This window comes from Alternaria metachromatica (assembly GCF_023757995.1).
Source record: "Alternaria metachromatica strain BMP 0045 chromosome Unknown scaffold_11, whole genome shotgun sequence".
NCBI lineage: Eukaryota > Fungi > Ascomycota > Dothideomycetes > Pleosporales > Pleosporaceae > Alternaria > Alternaria metachromatica.
This window is the reverse complement of record NW_026055502.1, coordinates 403,334-425,211: the sequence shown is the minus strand read 5'-3', so window position 1 is coordinate 425,211 and position 21,878 is coordinate 403,334. Positions and strand designations below refer to the sequence as shown.

The following is a 21,878-nucleotide window of genomic DNA, read 5'->3' as shown; positions in this document are numbered from 1 at the left end:
CATGTAGGCCTGGAGAAAGACTTGGGTGCAGAGAAGCAACATGGCGTTTTTTCCTTTGTCTTTTGATGTTGGAGGTGGAGACGGGGCAGAAAGCTGGTCTCATACCCCTTCTAAAAATTGTTTTTGGTGAATGTGGAAAACCGAGTGCGTATAGAAGAGCAGAAGGCAGCGGATCAAGTGGTGGTTTATATACACATATGCATACTATAGGCCAGAACCAGAAAGCACTTATCTAGGCGTTATTCCGGTTTTTGAAACAGTGAAGTTGGTGTAGCAAAACTTGTCCCACGAGAACATGGGAGGTCGAACTCAAGACTTTTCGTGTGTTACATGATGCGCTGATCTGGTAAGCCGCGCAGTTATACTATCTGATCTGGTAGGTTTCAGACAGTCAGACAGCTTCTCCGAATTATTCCTGATTTCGAGTCCGATTTGAGAAAGGAGAGGCACAGCAGATCATGGATCCATAGCATGACGCTTTTAGGAAGAAAATAAGGGGAGTTAAGAAGAAGAAGAGTAAAGTCCACCGGCACAAGGTTTTGTGTACGACGTCCGTGATGTCATGTCATATCGAACAGTGTTTGGAGTTTGAGACCGTTGGAAGAGTGCTCGAATCATGATTCGATTCAATGCATATTTTGGAAGACAAGTAAGGCAGATCATCGCTCGGGATTGCTCAGAATTTTAGAAAATAAGGTAGTACCATGAAGAAGAGGACCAGAGTCCATTGATGTGGGGTTTTGTACACGACGCCCAAGACGCTAACTCATTTTGACCACTCTCTGAAGTTTGAGACCGCTGAACGAGTGCTTAGAATCATGATACATGTTGGGTAACTTGTTTTTGGAAGACAAAGCACGGCAAAACATCGTTAGGTTGCCCGGCAGTTTTGATCCTTCTTTGGGGACCAAGGTAATATGATGGAGAAGACAAGGAAAGACAGATTTCCGCGAGTTTTATACACAATACCAAGCACTAGACACAACAAGTCTATTCGTATTGCTCGCCAGAGAGACAGAAGACATGAGAACTGGTGGAATATTCTTTCGGTCTTCCGACAAGCTCAGACATTTCTCCTCTCTAGTCGCGTTTAAGTGCGGACTTCTTGGATTTTGTAGTAGAGGCAGCAAAACATGTGCCGCCGACATCGAAACGAATGAATGCGTTTTTTGAAATCTGGGAGTAAGGTAGTTGTCTAAAGAAGAAAATGTTTTCGGACGCAGACAGCGGTCCCTATACATTCGTCGCGTGCTGATCAGAGACAGCACCATGTGCTTCATGTGGCTAAAGTTTTTTTTGGGCGCCTCGAAGCAACGGGCGGCAACATGTCGCAGCTGATCCTGATATTTTGGTGGAAAAGCGAGGAAGGCGGACTCGCACATGAGGATCGTTCTCATTTCTTTTGGTGAAAAAAGAGAAAAGCCAGTGGATGAGGAGTCAAAGCAACCAACTGTCGCAGTTTATATATCGACAGCCGGACTATACCAACACATGCAGGGTTTTCAGATGCTCTTTCTGGTTTTCCGAGATGAGAGCGAGAAGGATGGACGCGCACATGCTTTGGTGGGCGGTCAATTTGAGTATGCAAGTGGGAAACAAGTACTTGGGCAATACAGCTGGCTCGATGCCGGGATTTATGTAACAGCAGTGTGGCGTTCGGAAAACATGAAGACATGGTATCGAATTTTGAGCTCAAAAGCATGAATTCTGGTGTACAGGGCTTCTGGTCATTTAACATGAACGCGCGGAGAGCACGCGCACATCTTCATCTCCAGGACCGCTTTTGGAAGTTTTCAGTATGATTGTAGATGAAGAATGAAAGTGTCTAGAAGTCGTGCTTTTATATAAGTCAAAGCCTTGCTTGCCCAGAGCCTTTATTAGTACAGTCTGCTATCGAGGCGCAGAAACATCACAGTATCTACACATACTTCTTGATTTTTTGATGCAAAGTTGCGAAGTGCAGACGCAGACAACACATCAGTCCAAAATTGTAGGCTTTTTGGACTTCGGGTCAAAGACTGGTAGATGAAGTGTAGAAGTGCGCACACGTCATTCTTCATGATGGCGCATTTTAGCGTCTTTTCCTTTCCAACACAAATAGTATGGTAGAAGGGTCTCAGTCGGCTGGGAGAGACATAGATAGCTTTTCTTTGGCTTTTGATGTTCTGTCTGGATGGAAGAAGACATCAAAAGCAATTTCGAGCTTTTTAGAGTGCGCTCCAGGCTAGAGGACTGCCACATGAGTCGAGTGTTTCCGCATTTTGGAGATGTGCAAACAGTGTGTGTGATAAAGAAGAGAAGCTTTGCTAAGAGGAAAGATGATTTTATACTTGAAGTTGCGTTCAAAAACACCACAGGATGAGAGCATGCGCGCGTGTGCCCATCGTGAACTGTTTCCCAGCTGCGACCCGAACATGTTGCAACAAACTTCACGATTCACTTCCCCGCATGCAGCCAACGCGCCCAATTATGCAGACGCCCAATTCACGCGTCATGTTCATGCCACGCCCAAGAGCCAAGCCTAAAAGACGGAGTCTGAAACCGATAAGCGAAAGCCGGTCGATCCCAATGTCCAGACGCGCGAGTCACGCAACAAATGTCCTGAGGCCCCACATCCTCCCGTCAAAACTGCAGGATCGTGAAACACAAATTACCCCACCCTCGCCCGTGGACCGGGGTCGCTCGTCATGTTCTGGAACCTACGATTACAGGTACAAGCTTGCGCAGTTGCAAATGTCGCTGTTTCAAACACTTGTCAGCGCACATCCCAGACGTCCCAAACACCAGGGCGCAAGCACCAGGTACAACCCGCCGGTGCGGAATCGGGAGCAAGAAGAAACAGAGCACGTACCGTTTGATGAGTTCCTGACACGTTCCCATTTTTTGGAACAGCGTCGGGTCGCCGATAATCCGAGCCGCGTTCTTGACTTCGCGGCACGTCTCGTCTAGTCGGGTGATGACGCGGACAATGGTGCCCTCCATGACATCTGTCAGGTCTGTTATGCGATTGAATGACATGCCTCGTGCCCACTCATACACCACTTCGACCATGCCGAAGCGGGGTTTGCTGACAAAGTCATTCGAATCATCCGCCGAGAGGATAACCTGGTGCAGAGTCTGTATCTTGTTGACCTTTTCGGAGATCTCAACAATCTTTGCGACGCCGCGTTCCAGATTTGCAGTTAGCGTAGGCTCTACGTCGGTCTTCTCTTGGAAGACAAACGCCGACAGTAGTGCGACGATTTCTTCCGGTTCGTACTCGGCGAGGACGTTTTCTAAAACGAGCTCGGTAAGGACCAGCTCATCCGCCGAGTGAATCTGATAGCTGTCAGTGGATGGGTGGAGCTTGAAGTCAGTGTCAAGCATACCTCGCAGGCTACCTTGCCCTTCAGCTCTACGCGAGAACCTTCATCAATAAAGCCGAGATCCTTGAGTACGTGTATGCGCTGTTCATAGTCAGGGAGTAGCTGTAGATTTTGGTCTGACATGAGCTGGCGGAGAGCAAGGATGTTTTCTTTGATCAGCCATTGATCGTGCTCCATGGTGAACTACGAAGATTAGCATGGGTCGAGAACACTGCCGAACGCGAACACGTACATGTTTCAAGAAGTTTGGGCATTTCAAACATTCTTTGCTAACCGCATTGAGTCCTTCTTTCCTGCGGGCTTCCTCCAGTTCACGGAACTTGAGGCTCTTGATCTTGCTGTAATCGTACTCATCCCAGTCTTCGTAATCCCATGATCCACACAAGGGCAGGAATTGGGATTCAGCCAGCTTCAATGTGTCTGATGTGGCTGTTAGCGCCGGACCCAGACCGTAGCGCACCCACTTACCCTTCTTGCGATTCAAATTTTGAACAGAATCAGGAACATCGATGATGGTCTTGGTGAAGCACTCGATGTCGTTCAGGGGTACGTAGGCTGCCTTCAGGATCAAGTCCTTGGGGCTGTTCGGCAGTTTGCGGAAATGCTTTGCAAAGGGACCGAGATACGGCAAAAGGTCGTCAGGCTGACGATCGTGATGCTGCGCCACCTCCAAGACTTTGACTGTAGGCTCGTTGCCCTTGCTAGTGCCATCTTGCATTAACATACCCGCTGTTCGTTTGTTGTCCTGACTGTGTGAGTAATGAGGCAATTTGAGAGCGAAAGTGAAGCGTGTACCTTCTTGTATACGATCAACCTGTTCTTTGACAAAGCTTTCCTGCCGATAGGGTTGATGAGCAGACTCAGATGCATTTCATTGGTTAGTCGCTTGTAGTCCTCACAAGACTGATGGCACGCCTCTAGGTCGACATCGCAGATATCACAAGGTTCTCGCTTGATCTTCTCCAATTCAGCCTCCGAGACCTTGACCTTGCCTTGATGTTCAGGCAGTAATGCTTGAGTAGCGTTCTCACTGAAACTTCGCTTGATCATCTCTTCGATCTTCAGGGCCTCTACACGAAGAAGGTTCAGCATCATGTTGTAGGTGAGACGGAACTGTGATCTCAGCTTCGTGGGTTCCCCCAGCATCATCTGACGGAGTCTGGCTGCTGGTGGCGCCTCGTCGGCTCCTGGCGCGCAGATGATGACAGTGCCGACAGTGTCAAGTCCTCGCCGACCTGCACGACCGGCCATCTGCGTGTACTCGCCGGGCAGCAAATCACGGAACTCCCGGCCGTCGTGCTTACGGAACCCAGAGAACACAACGGTCCTGGTGGGAAGATTAAGTCCCATAGCGAAAGTTTCCGTGGCAAAGAGAACCTTGACAAGCGTCTTCGCAAAGAGGATCTCAACAACCTCCTTGACGATCGGCAACATGCCACCGTGATGAACGGCAATACCTCGACTAAGCAGCTCTCTCAGCCGCTTGATCTGGGGAAGCTCACGGTCTTCCTTGCTCAGTCGAGCGAGTGACTTCTCGATGGTCATGTGTATCGCACTCTTCTCTGCAGCATTGCAATAGTCGATGTTAGAGAGCGCTTCGGCATTCTCCTCGCACCGCTTCTTGGAGAAGACGAATATGCAAGCAGGCAGGAGATCCTTGCTTCGGAGATGCTGTATGAGGTGGACCCAGATGTTTCTATCCTGGGCGGCAGTCGTACGACCGCCACCACGGCCCGTCCTTGCGATATTACCTCGGCCTCTAGCAGCGGGTGGGCCTCCACCGCGAGGTCCCCCTCGACCGCCACCTTGTTGACCTCGTCCGCGTTGGTTCTGGCCTCCTCTAGCGGGTGGGCCTCCGCGACCACCACCGCCTCTGCCGGCTTGTGCATCGTTTGCAGGGGGTGCCTTGACTTTGTCTTTGCCAGACAGGATATCGTTCGCGTCTTTCCAGCCATTATCGATGAATTTCTTGTCTGCTGTGACGATCTTGTGGATGCCTTTGCCAGCCCATAGGTAATGCTCCAGAGGGATTGGGCGTTTCGGGGTAGAGATGACGTAGATGTCTTTCTTCTTTGTTCGACCCACCCAAGACGCGAATTCATATGTGTTGGGTACGGTGGCGGACAGTAGGATGAGTGTTACATGCTCTGGCAGCATAATGATGACCTCTTCCCATACGACACCTCGCTCGAGATCGTTGACATAATGCACTTCATCAAAGATGACAAACTCGACGTCTCTGATAAGATCTGCTCCTCGGTACAGCATACTTCGAAGGATCTCGGTAGTCATGATGAGGCAGCTGGCTTCGGGCCTGATCTGCACGTCTCCCGTAAGAATGCCGACATCATCAAATGTTTGGCGGAAGTCGCGGAACTTTTGATTACTGAGAGCTTTGATGGGAGAAGTATATATAGCTTTCGTCATATGCTTTGCAGCAAGCGCGATGGCGTACTCTGCAACGACGGTCTTGCCGGCGGACGTATGTGCGGCTACAAACACAGAATCGCCATGCTCAAGATGATAAACTGCTTCTTTCTGGAATGTATCGAGCTCAAAGGGATACTCGCGCGCCATCTCCGGAACAAGTTCCCGGAAGTTAGTAATGTCGCGGTTGATGTCAACCATGTGAGCCCACTCTCGTCCACCCTTCCTCCCAGCACTCATGGCAAGTGGACCATGAGGTGCCAGAGCAGGGAACTCTACTGGCAACAAAGCATCGATCTCTTCGTCTCCAGCATCTTGGTCTTCATCAGGTTCCCCATTTGCGCCGGTCTTGTCGTTGGCATCCTCGTCATCCGCATCAGTATCCTTGGGAGCTGCAGATGCTTCGCCCAAGGTATCTTCGACTTCCTGAGCAGTCTTGGCATCCGTAGTTGGCTTCTTCTGGAAGTCAAGCCCACGCGTAAAGCCAGGCGGCACCTCTAGTAAGCCACCTTCAGCACTGAAGTTGATGACCCTGTCGAGACCGCCACTTTTCTTCCCATTCGCACTCTCTTGCTGCTGGATTGCTTCATCCTCGATAGCAGCTACTGCTTCCACGCCATCAAGGCCACCGGGCGCGAATGGAAAGAAGCCAGCTGCACCACGTACGAATTCAGCTCTGTTAGCAGGCTTCCTGAGAAGTGAAGTAGAGTTCTTGGCTGTTGCTGAATTTGCTGGAACGGTGACTTCCTTGTATCCAGTGACGCGGCCTTCCAGTCCCTCGCGAGTGAAGCGGATGATGGTCCGGGTCTGTGTTGGGGCGATCTGGAACAGGCTTCGGTAATTGGTGGGTGCATCCCAGCGCTGCTGAAGCTGATTCAGCCACTGCGTGTTGAAAGATTTGGAGGGCGTTAGGAATGCTTGCTCCAATTCCTTCTTGATGACCTCTTTGGTTTTCCGCTGTCGCTTGGGTGGCCGCTGTTCGCCAGCTATCGAGTCTATCCCATCTTCGTCAAGGCTGCCGCTGCGTAGCCGTAGCTTTTCTAGTTCCCCTGACAAAGCTTCCATGTTCGCGAGTTGAGTGCGAATCTGGTAGGGTACTGTGCCTGTGGGATTGTGGCGCGACTGAGTGAGAAAATGGATGACATTGTTCGGCGCGCCAAGCCGTGTCAAAAGGACCCACTTCCCCCGCTACCGTGTACACAGCGTCGGTGCTACTACCATGTAAGATTCAACACTTCGTACCTGCAGATGTAAGATGGATCCTGGGAGAGCCTGCGATAAGCCCATGATATATTAGAAATTGCCCAGAAATAACAGTTTCTTATCTTTGAGCTGCACATTATGTCTAATTGGGTATAGAAGGCTACATGGTAGCCAATCCCCAATGCGAATCATAGTTCATCGTCACTTCATGACCGAGCGCAATCGCTCTTATGGTATTATCCCCGAACGCCGCGCTATGATTGACCAAATCCAACTGCAACATCACGTACCAGCTCAATCCCACATGTCGTCCATCTCTGCCATTGCCTCCATATCGTCCGCAAAAGGATCGTCTTGTGTGGGCATCGGCCGTGTTGGGAGTGTCTTGGGTGCTGTGTAGCTGGGCTGATCGCTTTCAGCTAATAATGCATCTAACTCGTCGTCGTCAGGATCTCCGCTCTCTGGTGCTTCCGCTGCATCGCCTGCTGGATTACGTGTAGATGCCTCCCGTTCCTTTTGGTGGCCTGTGTCTTCTTGGTCGCCGTTCTCGACGCCCTCCATGTCTTCGGTACTCTGCTGTGGAGTCTTCTCTCGGGCCGCGTCCTCGTCGTCTTCATCCTGTCCCGTGTTGCGGCGCGGTTTGCCTTCGTCGATCCAATCCTTCCGCATCAATTGCATGCGCTTCGTGTGTCCGACCTTCTCGATAATGGCTAGGGCGTCTGCAAACTTGGCGCGGGGGTAAAGATCGTCGAGCCACAGCTGGTACATGTTCAGCATCCGGGCAATGTCTCCATACTACAATTGAGTTAGTTGACGGGTCTACTTGATCAGGATAAACGTACCTCGTGACCCTTTCCTTTGAAGCGAAGGCGATCCTTTGAGATCTTGCGCAAGCGGGGAATGCCAGGATCTGAAAGCAGCCGTTGGTCATCGAGTTTTGGCGCAGGCTGGCGCTTTTTGGTGATAACAATCTCTTCGTCAACGCCTAGGCCACCTGCAGTGTCGCTGTTCTTGTTGCTTCGGTACTGTGGTTGTGGCGGGTTCTCGGTCGATTGGATTGGTTCTTCGGGGTTTGTGACGTCTTTGAGAATATCGTCGAGATCATCGTCGGAGTCATGGGTGGCCATTATATCTGGTGAGGGCTATTGTGGGTGTAGTGAGGTCGGTCTCTTCGTGGATCATAAAGTTCACATCGCGCGACGCGTCTGACGCGTTCAGCCATACGCACGGGCCTTGAACACTAGCCGCATGTGGCGCAACTAGATCTTTGTCTAGGCAGGGTCCAACCAAGCTCTCGAATGCAGCTTTGCGATCACACATCGTCTTCACTAACCTGATATTCGCTATAATCACTACCGCCTCTACCACTGCTAACGTTCATGCGACTATACGTCTGCCGCTCATACGTCTCACGTCGCAGCTGTACCGTATCGCTACTACCTTTGCGACAGCGGGTTTTCCGCTCGTGATCGAAGCCCTACGCGCCCTAGGCCTGATAAAATGGGAGCATCAAATGTGCTTTCCGCCGACGCCGTAGCCCCAAGGCTCGACTACTTATTACGGCGTGCCCGTGTTGTCAAGCAGAGTACTGCGATCGATCCTCCACTCCAAGTTTCTGAGCTTGTACCGGAAAGCGAGCCTCTGCTCGGCGAGATCGAAGGAGGAAAGGAAGTGCGAACGCTTGCGGTCGAGAGTGCAGCCAAGAGTGTATTCTATGCCAATCTTGTTAGTTATCATGCTACGGGAGGAGCTCCGCCAGTTGCTTACATGTTCAGGGTTCTACTCAGATTGAGGAGCCGGCCTTCGTAACCGTCTGGAATCTACTCGACATCCTCCAGTACTGTGGAGATCGGGGTAGGTTCTTTTGCCGCATTTTCTCAATTCTGGCTGACCTTCCTAGACCTCTGCCATCCGCAGCTTGTACTGTTGCTCATCGAAGAACTGCTTGACAGCCAATCAATCTCAGGATGTCGCACGGTATTCAATTTCCTCGAATCGCGGAGAGAGACTATCATTGCGGTATGTCGTCCCTCTTACTATTTTTAGCCATTCTCATCGTGCCGCAGATCAACTCCAAGAATAAGGATCTTGTCATCTTACGGCTGTGTAATGAGCTGCTCCGCCGGCTGTCCCGCGCAGAAGATCCGGTATTCTGTGGCCGGGTCTACATCTTCATGTTTCAGAGCTTTCCCTTGGGCGATAAGAGTTCGGTAAATCTGCGGGGCAATTTCCATGTGGAGAATGTGACGACATTCGAGGATTTCCTGAAGGAATCGAACACGGAAGAGGATTCTATGCAAATCGATGCTGATGGGCCTGCTCCTATTCCCAAGGAAGAGTCGAAGTCAGTGGAACCAGTCATTCAAACTGAGGATATCGACAAGAGCAAGGACGCGAAACCTACGACACTTGACACGGAGACCCTCTATCCAGTATTCTGGTCATTGCAGCACTCCTTCTCGAACCCGCCCAGGCTTTTCGAAGAAGATAATTTCAAGCAATTTCAGAAGAGCTTGGAGGCGACGCTAGCTAAATTCAGGGAAGTGCCCAAAGTGATTCAGGCCGGAGATTCAGAACGAAAGAAGGGACAAAAGTCGCGGGACGATGACGACTACGATGCATTCGCCAACTCCTTTAATCCCAAGTATCTCACAAGCCGTGATCTCTTTAAGCTCGAGGTACGCACGATTGCCACTATCAATCTGCGCTATGACTGACAATCTCCAGCTGAGCGATCTCGCCTTCCAACGCCACATCCTTGTTCAAGCACTAATACTCATCGACTTTTTGTTGACTCTGACTGAGGGGTCCAAGAGCAAGCCATTTTACCAAAATGCGCAGAAAGCGATGCAATACAACTTCACGCTGCGCGAGGAAGACGTAAGTGCCCATCATTTGCCTCTTCTCACACCTCCGTCACGCTCTCTTGCTCGCTTCGCTGTTCGTGATCATCATCTTCTCGGCTGACCACAAAGCACAGACCGAGTGGGCATTGGGCATCAAGACGGCTATTGCAAATTACCTGCAGGAAGGCCCAGATGGCAAATTCTACTACCGGATGGTGGACACCGTGCTTTCCCGCGACAAAAACTGGGTACGATGGAAGATGGAGAACTGCCAACCATTCACTAGAGACAGAGTCCCCACAACGGACTTCCAACAAGCCAAGTCTGGGGCGCAGAAAGCTGTTGTTGGTAAGAAGGCGTCGAAGCCCATGGGTGTTCCTGGCAGTTTGAATTTCCTCTACAACAATGAAGCGGATAAGGGTCTCTCTCAGCTACGGCAAAGCGACAGGTACGTGCTCCGCTCGTCCGACTGACACTGGATTACAGCCTCTGACTTCCAGTCAGGTTCAATGTGCCGAATGCAGAGTCATATGCAAAAAAGGTCAAGATGACCGACTTGGATCTGGAAATGACTGACGCAGAGGACGAGAAGCGGCAAGCGGGGGAGAAGAAATCCAGCTACATCTGGCGAGGTCTTCGCGTGGCTTCGAAGACGCAGCTAAGCTCGTTCGATAGGATCGAGCATGGCAAAGGCCTCGAGGCTCTTCAGCCGGCCACCTCTTCCATTGAGGCGACGGGCGTTGACGCTGCACCCACTGCTTCGGATGACCAGGGGGCTCTTCCGCAAGACGAGCATCAGAGCGTCGAGGAGCAGCGGCCCGAGCAGCGTAGTCAAGTGACTGCGGAACCAGCGGCGTAGTGGTAGCAGCGACAGGGGCAGTGTCGCCTGCGCCAGCTCGGTATGTATTATCGACGGCTCTTGAGAAACGCATGAGCTTTTCCTCATACGTTACTGTGCAGTATGGGGAGCGTTGTGGCGCTTTCTCATCGAATTTATCTGTGCAAGCGAAGAGAACATGGGGTTCATCTCCCCGAGCCACTCTCAGCGTATCGATAGATCGGAGGCCACGCATAGTCTGAGCGACCGCACAGCCGGTCGCCAACGGCGCCCCTCAATCTGCAACGCCACGACTAGAGGCAGGAAGGCTGTGTGCGGCGCGAGCAGGCTGTGGAGATGAAGAGCCCCATGCTGATGAATAGAAGTCTTCGCAATATAGCCTCATCGCGTGGGAATGTACGCCGTTTCCCGGGTCTCGCACTGATGTAACCACGATGGCAAGATTGTGGCTCTCGTCCCTGGCTAAGCATGACGGAGTGTCCAGGCCCTTGAGGAATGCTCTGATCACAGATGTGCCGTGATGCGCCGGGGTGGGGCCGTCTTCAGGCTCATTGAATGAGTTGTCAGCACAAAATCCACCTACGTGGGAGATGCTGCATGATTCCGAAATGAAGGGACCTGTACGACCTGACACGACCGTTCAGCGCAGTCCGAGGCTTCCAAGGTTCTCTGCGGTGGTCTGGCACGCGGTGGGACCACCTCATGATGACATGACAAGTTGCGAACCACCAGGCGGCCACGGGCCCAGACTGCTGGCAACGGATCGCAATCATATTCAATGCATTATGTTCGCGAGAGGGACCGAAGCATAAGGACCAGAGGCAGGCATGTTCTGCCGACGCTGGACAGGCACCCATGCGCTCATCAAACCCACACAAGTGTTGCGTCCCCCACCAATGACCCGCCAGCGTATTCGCGGTTTCGCTATCGCTTGCTCCTGTCATTTCCACAGGCCGTCCTCATCCGCCATCCGGGCGGTCTTGGCGTTGTTTGGGAAATCGACCGCGACGCCCTGCCGGCATCGCGTTTGGAGATTGCGTGTGCGCAGCCGGCGACGTGCTTTTTGTCGTTGCGAAACGAGCCAAACGCTGGCGGTTACCCGCGTGCTTCACAGCCAGCGGGCAAAAACAATATGCGCCGGTTCAGGCAATGCGACCGCAGACGGCGCGAGGCGGACAGTGTGCATCATTCGTCACGGGCGCTGGCCGCGGTATCGGCTACACGTTCAGTTCTGCTTTGGACACGGGCGATGGCGATCACGACGGAACGGCGCAGCAGGGGTGGCTTGCGCATCGCCCATTTTTCCCTGCAGTGCGGCCGAGCAGACTGTTGCGGTGCGCGCAGCCTCGTCGACAGGTCATTCGCGCGCTCCAGCACCGTTTCAGCGCGCTTGCTTGGACACGCACTTCCAAACACGTTACGATAACCACCGCTGTCACCCAACTACCGACAGCCCACCAGCGTCGCACACAGTCGCACTACAGCGAGAACAGGCTTCGAGAAACAGCGCCCTTCAGCATTTTCCCGGCGCGGGCCGAGCTTTTGGCCGTTAGATCGTTGTTAGCCCAGCCAGATCTGTTGCGCGCTGGTGACCCCCCGCTGCCCATTGGCGACGGCGTCATTGCTAGGCGCTCGACTACTCACCACACTGGATCAAGCAGGTGTGCAGCAGGAACACACATGTAGCTAGACGCGGTTCCTTGGTTGCCGGCAAGCATCATGGGTTACGGCTGAAGACGACCAAGGTTCGTTGTTCATGCATCTGAGCGGGCGCGATGGGCGGCTCAAACCACTGGCACTGGCAAGGCTGATGCACCGCGTTCCTGACGCATACGCAATTTGCGGTCCGTCGTCAGTAACATTTGACAGGTGCCAGAAGAAGCACTGGGGAGCCACCGGCCCAAGGCGGCCTGGTCCACCACCCAGCGCGACGTCGTCGTGTGAAGGTTGGTGGTTCGACGACAGTAGCAGCGAGTACACGAACCTGGCGGCACCAAGTCCGACCTTCACCACCACACCACCATCTCGTCCGTTCATAAACCACACTAAAGCAGCATTGACAGCAACACCCCGCAACAAGCCGTGCAAGCGTTGCCGAGCCCTGTAGCATCCCTGCGCTTTCTCGCTGCGGGTTCCTTGGACTTCCCGCATCGCATCTGGCCAATAATGGCGCCGCCGCCTGCCTCGACGTTCGACTGCGAGACGCCACGGATTAGTCCTTGCTCGTCGGCCATTTTTCTACACGGGCCCTGGTCTATGCATGTAGCCTGCAGCCCACCATGTTCACGCACCGCTCGCTCCCCTTCCCTCTCGAGGGGAGGGCACCCTGGCATGCAGCACACCTGATCCAGAGCCTTTCGATTCGCCCGTTCCCGCTCCGTCTCTCCTTCGTAGTAGGCCCACGTCCCGAGCTACCGTATCCCTGTGCCCTGAGCCTTTGGGGTCTGCTAGCCCTCGACGTTAGTCACGCTTCTCGTCGTGTAACAAGCTGCTTCCAGATCCTCGAAGGATATCATGTTTCCCTAAGAGGCACCGCTGTCCATGCGTAGTCTGACCCTAGTCCCTCGCACTTGTCTTAACCTCGATTTTATCCGGATCGTCGTCAGTAGAGTACCGTCAAGCCTTTTTGTCTGAATGATCTGTTCCCCTCCCCTGCCGCCATCGCTGATATAGCCTCCGACGGTTCCTGACCCTCTTAACAAAGGCCTACCCATCGCTGACTACCAGACGACGCTTTCACTCTTCGAAGCAAGTCGACTGTTCATCACCTCACCTCTTGTCAAGCATCAAGCGCCCACCGTCAGCGTCTATCTTTATTTGGCTCGCAGTATCACCTCCCTGGTAGCTTCTATTTCAAGCTTGAAGTTGCACCAAAACTCCGCGCCCCAATCCTACTGTCGGTACGACATCACCTTTCAGCCTGGCTTCGCATACCCGCCATCCTTAGACCCACCAACACGTCAGCCTCGAACTACCTGTTCGCAACAGTCTCACGTCTTTAACGCGTGCTGGACTCGCCGTCATAGTACTGCGACTTCCTTCACTCTTTCTCGCTGATCACCCGCATCAAACCCCGCACAGGGTTCGAGCGACGATCAACTGTCCACACCAAGCTTCGTCAGATCTTTACCCCTTGCGGAATCCGCAGTCTGGTACAAGTTCGAACAAGGACGCCAACATCACCAGTCTTGAGGCCTTCTTGGTGACCACAGTAACTAGGTAAGCAGCGGTCCAGCTTGAGGCCCGCTTCCCACTAACAGCGAGCCATAGGAGAGGTACCAGCCACACAGCTAAGCCTACATCTACTCCACTACATCAGTTTCAAAAGCGCCAATGGTCGACGGAAGCTTCCTCGTTCCTTTGTCTCCGCCTAGCTCGCCGCACATGTCTGCGTATAGCACGACTTCTGCAGACAACGAGTGGCATTCATCAGAATACAGAACTCTGGAACACACCCCACCACATTCAGATAGCGACATGGCCATGCTCCAAGCTGAGGTCGCTGGACACAACCTCGACATGAAGCGACCATCAATGCGAACACACAAGAGCTTTCCTTACCTACTCGACGGTAAGAGCCACCTGAACAGCGGCAGCAACACACCATCCGGACTTGATGAGATCGAGCAGCACGACATCCCAAATGTAACCTTTGGAGGCTCAGCACCCACCAGCCCAATCTCGAGACTGACACCCCCTTCCACCAACGATGGCGTCAACGTGGAGAAGCTCGAGGATCAAGAAGACGACGATCTCATCCTCGACGACAAGGACGACTGCGAGGATGGAGAGGACAAGGGTGAAGATAGGCAACCCATGACCGCCGCGGAGATACGTGCTGCCAAGCGGAAGATGAAGAGGTTCAGACTTACCCACAACCAAACTCGGTTCCTCATGAGCGAATTCGCCCGACAAGCACACCCAGATGCGGCTCACAGAGAGCGCCTTGCCCGAGAGATTCCCGGTCTCAGCCCCCGTCAGGTCCAGGTTTGGTTCCAGAACAGGTGAGTCGTGTCATAAACCACCGAAGAATGCAGGTGCTGACATATGTACAGGCGTGCCAAGCTCAAGAGATTAACAAGCGACGACCGCGAGCGTATGATGAGGTCGCGAGCCTTGCCAGACGACTTCGATATGGCCTCAGCATTGCATTCACCATTCGGAAACTCCCATGGTCTAGGCACACCGCTGGCATCACCCGCATCTTATGGGTCAAGTTTCCCCGAAGGCAACATGATGCGCCCACTAAGCATTGATACCTTCCGGCGAGGGCCGCTCGACTCGCACATGTCCCCCACGGGCATTAGCCCAGCGTTCGGTGGATTCACCTTTACTCCACCCCAGTCCGCAACCGATACCATTTCACCGGTATCAGCCCACGAGGGATCCCCCTTTGGCTTCCATTCAGCGCCGCTCGACACTAGCCCCAGAACGTCCAACCCTTTCTCCATGCCTGTCAGCAACCCTACCGCTTATGCTGCACAACATAGCATCCCACGCCTCTCGCTCCATGCCGACCGAATCGCAAGAAGCCGTGCCGAGTCTCTGCAGTCGCCGTTGAGGACTAGCATGAGCTACACTGGCAGTCACGACAGCAATGGCTCCGAGAACCATCACGACAGTCGGTCCTACTCAAGCTCCATGATGCCATATGGAATCGGCTACTCCTGTAAGTTCACATAACCCACGTGGGCTTTCCACCATTCTAACTTTACCAGACTCCCCAGTACCAGGCTTCGGAACTTCCACGGGCAACAGAATGCGGTCCTTCTCCAACGGCGTTCCCCGGCGCATTGAGTTGAGCACCCACTACACTCCTCAACGCAACGGATCGACACCACAAACAGCCCACTTTCCATCCTTTTCTGGCTCACCGCTCGTAACACCTCAGAGCTACGCAATGCCTCAGATGAGTGCACCTCACCACATGTCGTCGTTCCCAAACTCCTACATGCGGAACGACTCGGCGCACAATGACTCGTATTCTGCCGTCGGCTCTGTCCTGGGAGAAGTCATGGAGAACACCAGCCAACACAGCGACGACCACCACAACGATCAGTACTAGGAGCTCCAATGTTTTGATTACTTTGCTTTACTTGCCTGTTAAGATTATGATCAAGCGTGCTATGTTTTATCAAGAAAAATGGGTACAGGATATATTGTTTCGACTGGATTGATGACATGACCACTGTCTTGTATCACCAACCTTCTGCGATACCAGTCTCGCATCTCTATACGAATTCTTCGGTGGTTCTTTCGACATACCTTATCATACCAAGCAGGCGATTACCCTTTGTTTCCAATCTCCTTTACACAACAACCCTTGGCAGCTCGAGTTTGCAGCGCATATCGGTATTATCATTCTATGTATCATCTTATCATACAAACACCGCATCTCATTGTGGCAATTCAACCCATTCAACACATACGCTGTATCCACTTCACATTTCTTGGCCATGCAGCCACTTTGCCATGTCCAATATACACGGCCACACTTGAGGCGCTTCGGAAAAAGCCATACCTGTACAAACTGCAAAGAGGCGAAAGTAATACCCACATGACATGGCCGATCACCCAACAGAACAAGTTAATGATACCCCACATCTTCCAATACAATCTTGCAGGGCGGCTACCGTCACTCCTGTGGATCTGCTACCTGCATGTGCCTGACTAACATCACAACGGTGGACCGATTGACACACAGGTGGTGGCGGCAGCATCGCCAAGCAATCCACCGTCGTCGAACGACATGTACCTGCTAGCTGTATATCCAAGCGAAACTAGTCCAAACCACCTGGCCAGCTACCCAGCCGCCTCATACCTGAGGCGATGTCGGAGCCTCTAGCGGACACCGAACCATGTGGATACCCTCTCTGCCCTTGCCTAGAAAGAAGTAGTCGCTCAAGCAACTTGACAAGCAACTTCTTGTACACGGCCGGACAACGGGACGATGTCACATCAAGGGCCGTGAGCACCTCTCGCAGCGCAGAGGACTTGTTCCGAAATTCCGGGCGAAGAGGAAAAAACTGGGCGGATAGATCTAGACAGGAATGTGGATACTACGATTACGAATGAGCTGAGCCTACGAATGAAAAACTTCCCGCGTGCAGCGGCGAAGGCGAAAACAACTAATTACACTGACGACGTTTGGGCGTTGAGACAGACGCAGGTCGCTGCCATGGCTCACTCAGAGTCTCACGCACACCCACATGGCAACCACACACACAGTTTCACATCACCACTTGTATCATGCACTAGAATCTTCTTCAGCTAGAAAAGCTTCCACAAACCACCAAGCCGGCTTCCCCCTCAGCGCCCCAGCCGTCGATCCTTCCTTTCCACCACCGGATGGGTGGGGGAGAAGGAGGCGAAGTGGTGGAAATCATCACCATGCAGACTCCCCGACCATCCCTAATCAAAGTCTCAAACACGCACATGACCACGAACGTGTTTAGATTGCTCGCACAAGCTGCATACCATGGTAGCGTGGTAGGAATGTGTGGATGGGGCGGGAAAGGGACGCGAAGACCTGACGGGGGGAAGAAAGGCATGATCTCCACACTTTACCCCAGACTTTACCTGCTTTGTGGGCTGCATGGCCTCAAGGACTGGTCGTCACTACATGCAGGAATGTGTACAGGAATGGTGCTTGGCAGCAGATTAATTTCGGCTTCTGAGGCTCAGGAACCGATGGTTTTGCATGGGTTGTAGTGCGTCGCAGTACTGGTGTGTTCTAGTGCCGTTACTACGCTTTTGGTAGCGCGAAGGCAGGGCAAGCTATGTACGGTAGGGGTAGGGTATATGTAGCTGGGCGAAGTGGTGTGAGAGGATCGAAAGGTTGCGAAGAAATGATGTACACATGCTTGATAGCTTGTGCATATCGTGACAGGGAAAGCCATGGCATGTGTGGTTAAATTGGTTGAAGCAAGTACGACCTACGTATACGGACATCCGATGGACCAGAACCAGATAAACTTGCTGGGTTCGGATGATGGGTCCTTACGTGCGGGAGGATTATTGTGGGTTGTGCAAGGTGGTACAACATGGAAGAAAAAAACGTGGAGAGCAAAACGGTGGAGTGACAGCGAGTAGAGTAGGGTCCTTGCGCCTTCTGCTTTTCGCGTCAGGTGCATGGACGTACGTTCATCGTGTGCTTTGGAAGATCGGGGTTTGTGCATTTTGCGGGGAAGATGGATGGTCGGTTATGCTCTGTTGTCAGGATCGGTATGCGTCGAGCTGCAGTATACACATCAGCAACAGAGTATGGAACTATGGCCAAGGGTTGATGGACAAAGACAGGGTGGGAATACGCCAGCAGCTGCGTGACACACTGGATATGAATTTCTTGCAGCGGCTGGCGTGTTTGAGTGGCTGGTTTGGCAGATTGGAGAGTTTCCGCTAAGAAGCGAATGCTAGGTGTGGATCTTAACTTTGTTAGAGTTATTAAACGGCTGCTGCTGGCATCGTTAGATTGAGGAGCCGCGGGTGCTCTGGTCAAGGCAAGAGAAAGATCTTAGGCTTAATCGTGGCTGGGCACGGCCGGGGTAAGGGCTACGCGGGCGAATTGGGTCATTCACAGAGCGCCTTCTTCCAAGCGGTGGTCTTCGAGAAGGCCATGGTACATGGTTCAGCGGAGACGTCGTGTGAATGGGCAGAGGATGTCCTGCAGCCGGTGCTGGGTACGGAAGCATGAGCGTGTGATCTAGGTTGATCGGCTGCTCTTCGTGTGCGATGAGGCTCGCCGTGCATGGCTCCAGCGGCGGTGTGATAGGCGCCCTCTAGAGACGTTTCTAGCAGCTTGTATTCTCGAGTTAAGCTCGCTAGCTTCGGCCACTTATCGACAAGGGCAGGGCCGGGGCAGGTTACTCCAGACCAAAGCAAGACGCGCGACTCAGGACGGACCACACCGAGCACAAGCGAAAGCAACCATGGCATTGACAACAACGCAGGCCGGCGCTGAAGTCATCGTGGCTCACCCATGGGGTAAGGCCGTCGCAATGCGGTACGCCATTCCGACAGAACCCTCGAGGGCCACCGTTCACCTCCTGCGGAGCGCATCATGTGCAGGACGAGCGTTGGCTAGCGTCCCCTGTCGCTGCTTTTGCACCACGCCCTCCACCTTGTTCCTCCACATTCCTTCCTTTCACAAACGTCCTCGCATCGCAGCCTAGCCGCTGAGCTTACCGGACCGGACCTTAGGCAATGGCGCTACCAGAAATATTGTCCGTCAGCTCGGTGGTGTGGTGCAAGGTACACATGAGTCGCGCCTTTGCGGTCCAAGGAGTCCGGAACGACGTGCCTGAAATGATGAGTAAGGGGACTGCCATCCCGGCTGAATTACGAGCTGGAACTGGTTCGACAGGAACTTTTAGCCTTCATGACGTGCGGAGAAGGCTCGAGGCTTATCCCACCACAAACACCCTATTGGCACTTCAAGAGCCGAGAAGGATCGTGGAGTCTGCAGTCTGGCGAGGTGGAGGGCACTGGGTTTCTCGGGGTCAGCCCTGCGACGCTGTGTTGTGCTTGTCGTCGTCGGTCCTGAGTTCCGGATGTGCGATTGGCCGGGTCGCATCAGGGTCGCTTTCCTGTTTTGGCGCGGAGTGAATTGCCAGTATTAGAGGCGATTGGTGGAAGACGCATATCACGTGGAGGTTGCGCTGCCAGCGTCTCGCTCCACAGGTCCCGAGGTCAGCAGGGATGCGACGACTTCTGGTAGCGCTGCCATGATGATGTAGAGATACGTACCTAAGGCGGCGCCTCGGTCGAGAAGCGAAATGCAGTAAGGTATTGGAAATGGCTGATACGCATGGCGAACAGATGCAGAATGTGTGAGCCGTTGGGCAGTCATGCTTCTTCGACAAGTTCGCTCGTGGTGGGTCAGGCTCTCGCGCCTCTGGAGAATGACGATACACGCCAGAAGAAGCAAAGGGCGGGACGGGATGATGCAGACAACAAAGACGGGACGAGCACGACCTTCCAAATTTCTTCTTTCACCGGCATCGCTATCTCCCCACCCACATGCAACTTCCTCATCTGCAGCCACGGCCGGTACTTTGAGCAAAGCAAAGAATCCTACGGCAGCTTGATACGATGTCAATTTTGACTCCAACCCGTCACATGCCATCAACGCCAAAGGATTGTGAGGCGCTTTTAGTGCCCGAGGGTGGTTCCTCAGCCGTTATGCACCTGCGTTGATACGGCGCAGGGCGATCCTCGAAGGATACGAGCAAGGCCATGGCAGTCAGCGATCGGACGACGGCAAGCTTGCGCCATCGACACCAAACCTTCTGACCCGCCTATTCGCGCGTCCGGGCACCGGAGCAAGATACGAGATGCGGAAGGCTGGCGCACGCTTTAAAAGCTGAGCTTGCCCCAAGACGCAGGCTTGGGGGACTACTCGATGAGGAGCGTCTGCGTCTGCCACAGCCGGCGGCTTTTCTGACAGGAAAGTAAGAGTGGCACTTCGCCGAGGTAATGTGGGTGTGGCTGACGATGAGAGGTGGAACTTTTCGACGCCGCTGACGGTCAAAGTTTCCTCTTCCACGGTGCCCGTATGCGGGACTCTGCGACGTTCGTTTCCTCCTTCATCTCCACACCCCCAGATTTATGGGAATTGCGCTTTCCGCAGACTTGCATATCTCCGGCATCCTGAGGCGAATACTGCGGGGCGAATGCGATTGATGGAATTGCGATGGCCAACGCATCGTTAGGCATGGCTGTCCTCTTTTGTCGCAACACGACAGAATGCGGACGTCATGCCTCATTTTGTTGGTAGGGCGCGTGAGGTTTAATCCTCAGCGCTGAGGCGACTCGCCCACACGCAAGTATAAGAGGTCGTACCAAACCGCCAGAGACCACAAGCCATCTGGTCTGGCCTCGGTACCTGGCATTACGGACCGCTGCATTACACCCGCAGCAGGGTTTCAACATCGGTCGTGTTCGTTGCTTTTGCGACCACGACATTGCTTCTGCTGTGCTGCCGGCGCATGCAAAACCGTCGGCTGTGCGCTGCTAATGCCACGCTGCATGACAGGATTCCGGCAGCTGCTGGCTGCACTCGGCTGCTGAAGTTGCCGTGTCGTCGTGTCACCGTTTCGTTTCGTGTGAGTCAAGGATTGCAACGGGCGATGATGGTGGCTGTTGAGTGGGTTGAGACCTCGGGAGCATTGATGGTGGGTAGACTCCCCAAGCGGCATGTCACTCGTGTCAGTAATCTCCAGGTAAGTGATACATAGTCAATGGGAGAGCCTGCATCTGCCTGGGCATGTCTTGGTGGCGGTATGCGTTCACATTGCCATATTCATTTGCAATGACCCACAGTTGCAGCTCATTGCTTCCACAAGAAAGCAGACCCCGCCTCATGTAAGGCAGGAATTTTACAATCATCTCCTAGGACTCTACATCATTATGGAAAAGTTTGGGTCTTCAGACTAATGTAGACGGCAGCGCACCTGTTGAGATTTCTCCAAGGTTGTATGAGGTGGCCGCGCATTTGAACGACCCTACCTAGGTACCCGCTGTGAGAACGTGGGCTGTACGCGTCCGAACACGCTAGACTTGCAGTATTCTCCCCAGGTGTGACAATCGAGATTTCGATATTGCGACGGAAGGACGACCCATATACCGGTACCAGTACCAAGATCATTTTGCAGTTTTCAAAGATACGGTGGCACAGTAGTCCAGATTGCACTCTTGCAATCTCACAAGCGTGCGGTCGATGGTTCAGGGTCATTACCTCTTGAATACCCTTCTTGAGCTACTGCAGTAATACTACTAGCAACGGTTGACAGCACAGATCTGCATTACCCCAAGGTCGAGATATCAATATCGAAAGAGTATATTTCACTGCTTCTACTTTCATCGACGCCGGTTGCCACCCACTCCAGACACTGGTACTGCAATAGAAGCCACTCGTAGCATGCGCATTTCCCAAGACCCTATTACCTCACCAAACCTTTGTTGAGAGCAGTCGTAAGTATGATGCTATCGCTGTCTCATGATTGTTCATTGTCCATCGCTTGCGCAGCGCAGCGCAGTCATGTCGCCGACAAAATTGTCGATGCATCGTCCGGTCAACAGAAAAGAGTCCGTGTGAAGCCCACGACCCGTACCCGAGTCAGAACGGGCCTTGTAGTCAGTAGTAACTTTGGAGGTGGTGCACAGAGTGGTCTGATCAACCTTATCGATTGTGGCAACGAT

General features: G+C 53.1%; 4 protein-coding genes across 4 annotated transcripts; 2 read left to right on the top strand and 2 right to left on the bottom strand.

The window, feature by feature from the left end:
* Window positions 1-2,705: 2,705 nt before the first annotated feature.
* On the bottom strand, window positions 2,706-6,857 carry J4E83_005584 (uncharacterized protein; the record flags this gene model as incomplete). The annotated part of the gene is made up of 6 exons (XM_049332503.1): window positions 2,706-2,739; window positions 2,852-3,318; window positions 3,369-3,548; window positions 3,598-3,794; window positions 3,834-4,110; window positions 4,161-6,857. 6 exons carry the CDS (start codon window positions 6,855-6,857, stop codon window positions 2,706-2,708), a joined length of 3,852 nt encoding a protein of 1,283 aa, XP_049188311.1.
* Window positions 6,858-7,289: 432 nt separating this feature from the next.
* CSM3 (chromosome segregation in meiosis- protein) lies at window positions 7,290-8,122 on the bottom strand (the record flags this gene model as incomplete). Its single annotated transcript, XM_049332502.1, has 2 exons — window positions 7,290-7,790; window positions 7,838-8,122. The coding sequence occupies 2 exons, from the start codon at window positions 8,120-8,122 to the stop codon at window positions 7,290-7,292; spliced, it is 786 nt and encodes a 261-aa protein (XP_049188310.1).
* Window positions 8,123-8,495: 373 nt separating this feature from the next.
* On the top strand, window positions 8,496-10,700 carry J4E83_005582 (uncharacterized protein; the record flags this gene model as incomplete). Its single annotated transcript, XM_049332501.1, has 7 exons — window positions 8,496-8,720; window positions 8,771-8,849; window positions 8,896-9,014; window positions 9,062-9,673; window positions 9,723-9,875; window positions 9,976-10,289; window positions 10,346-10,700. 7 exons carry the CDS (start codon window positions 8,496-8,498, stop codon window positions 10,698-10,700), a joined length of 1,857 nt encoding a protein of 618 aa, XP_049188309.1.
* Window positions 10,701-14,012: 3,312 nt separating this feature from the next.
* J4E83_005581 (uncharacterized protein) lies at window positions 14,013-15,744 on the top strand (the record flags this gene model as incomplete). The annotated part of the gene is made up of 3 exons (XM_049332500.1): window positions 14,013-14,683; window positions 14,735-15,348; window positions 15,398-15,744. 3 exons carry the CDS (start codon window positions 14,013-14,015, stop codon window positions 15,742-15,744), a joined length of 1,632 nt encoding a protein of 543 aa, XP_049188308.1.
* Window positions 15,745-21,878: the final 6,134 nt, after the last annotated feature.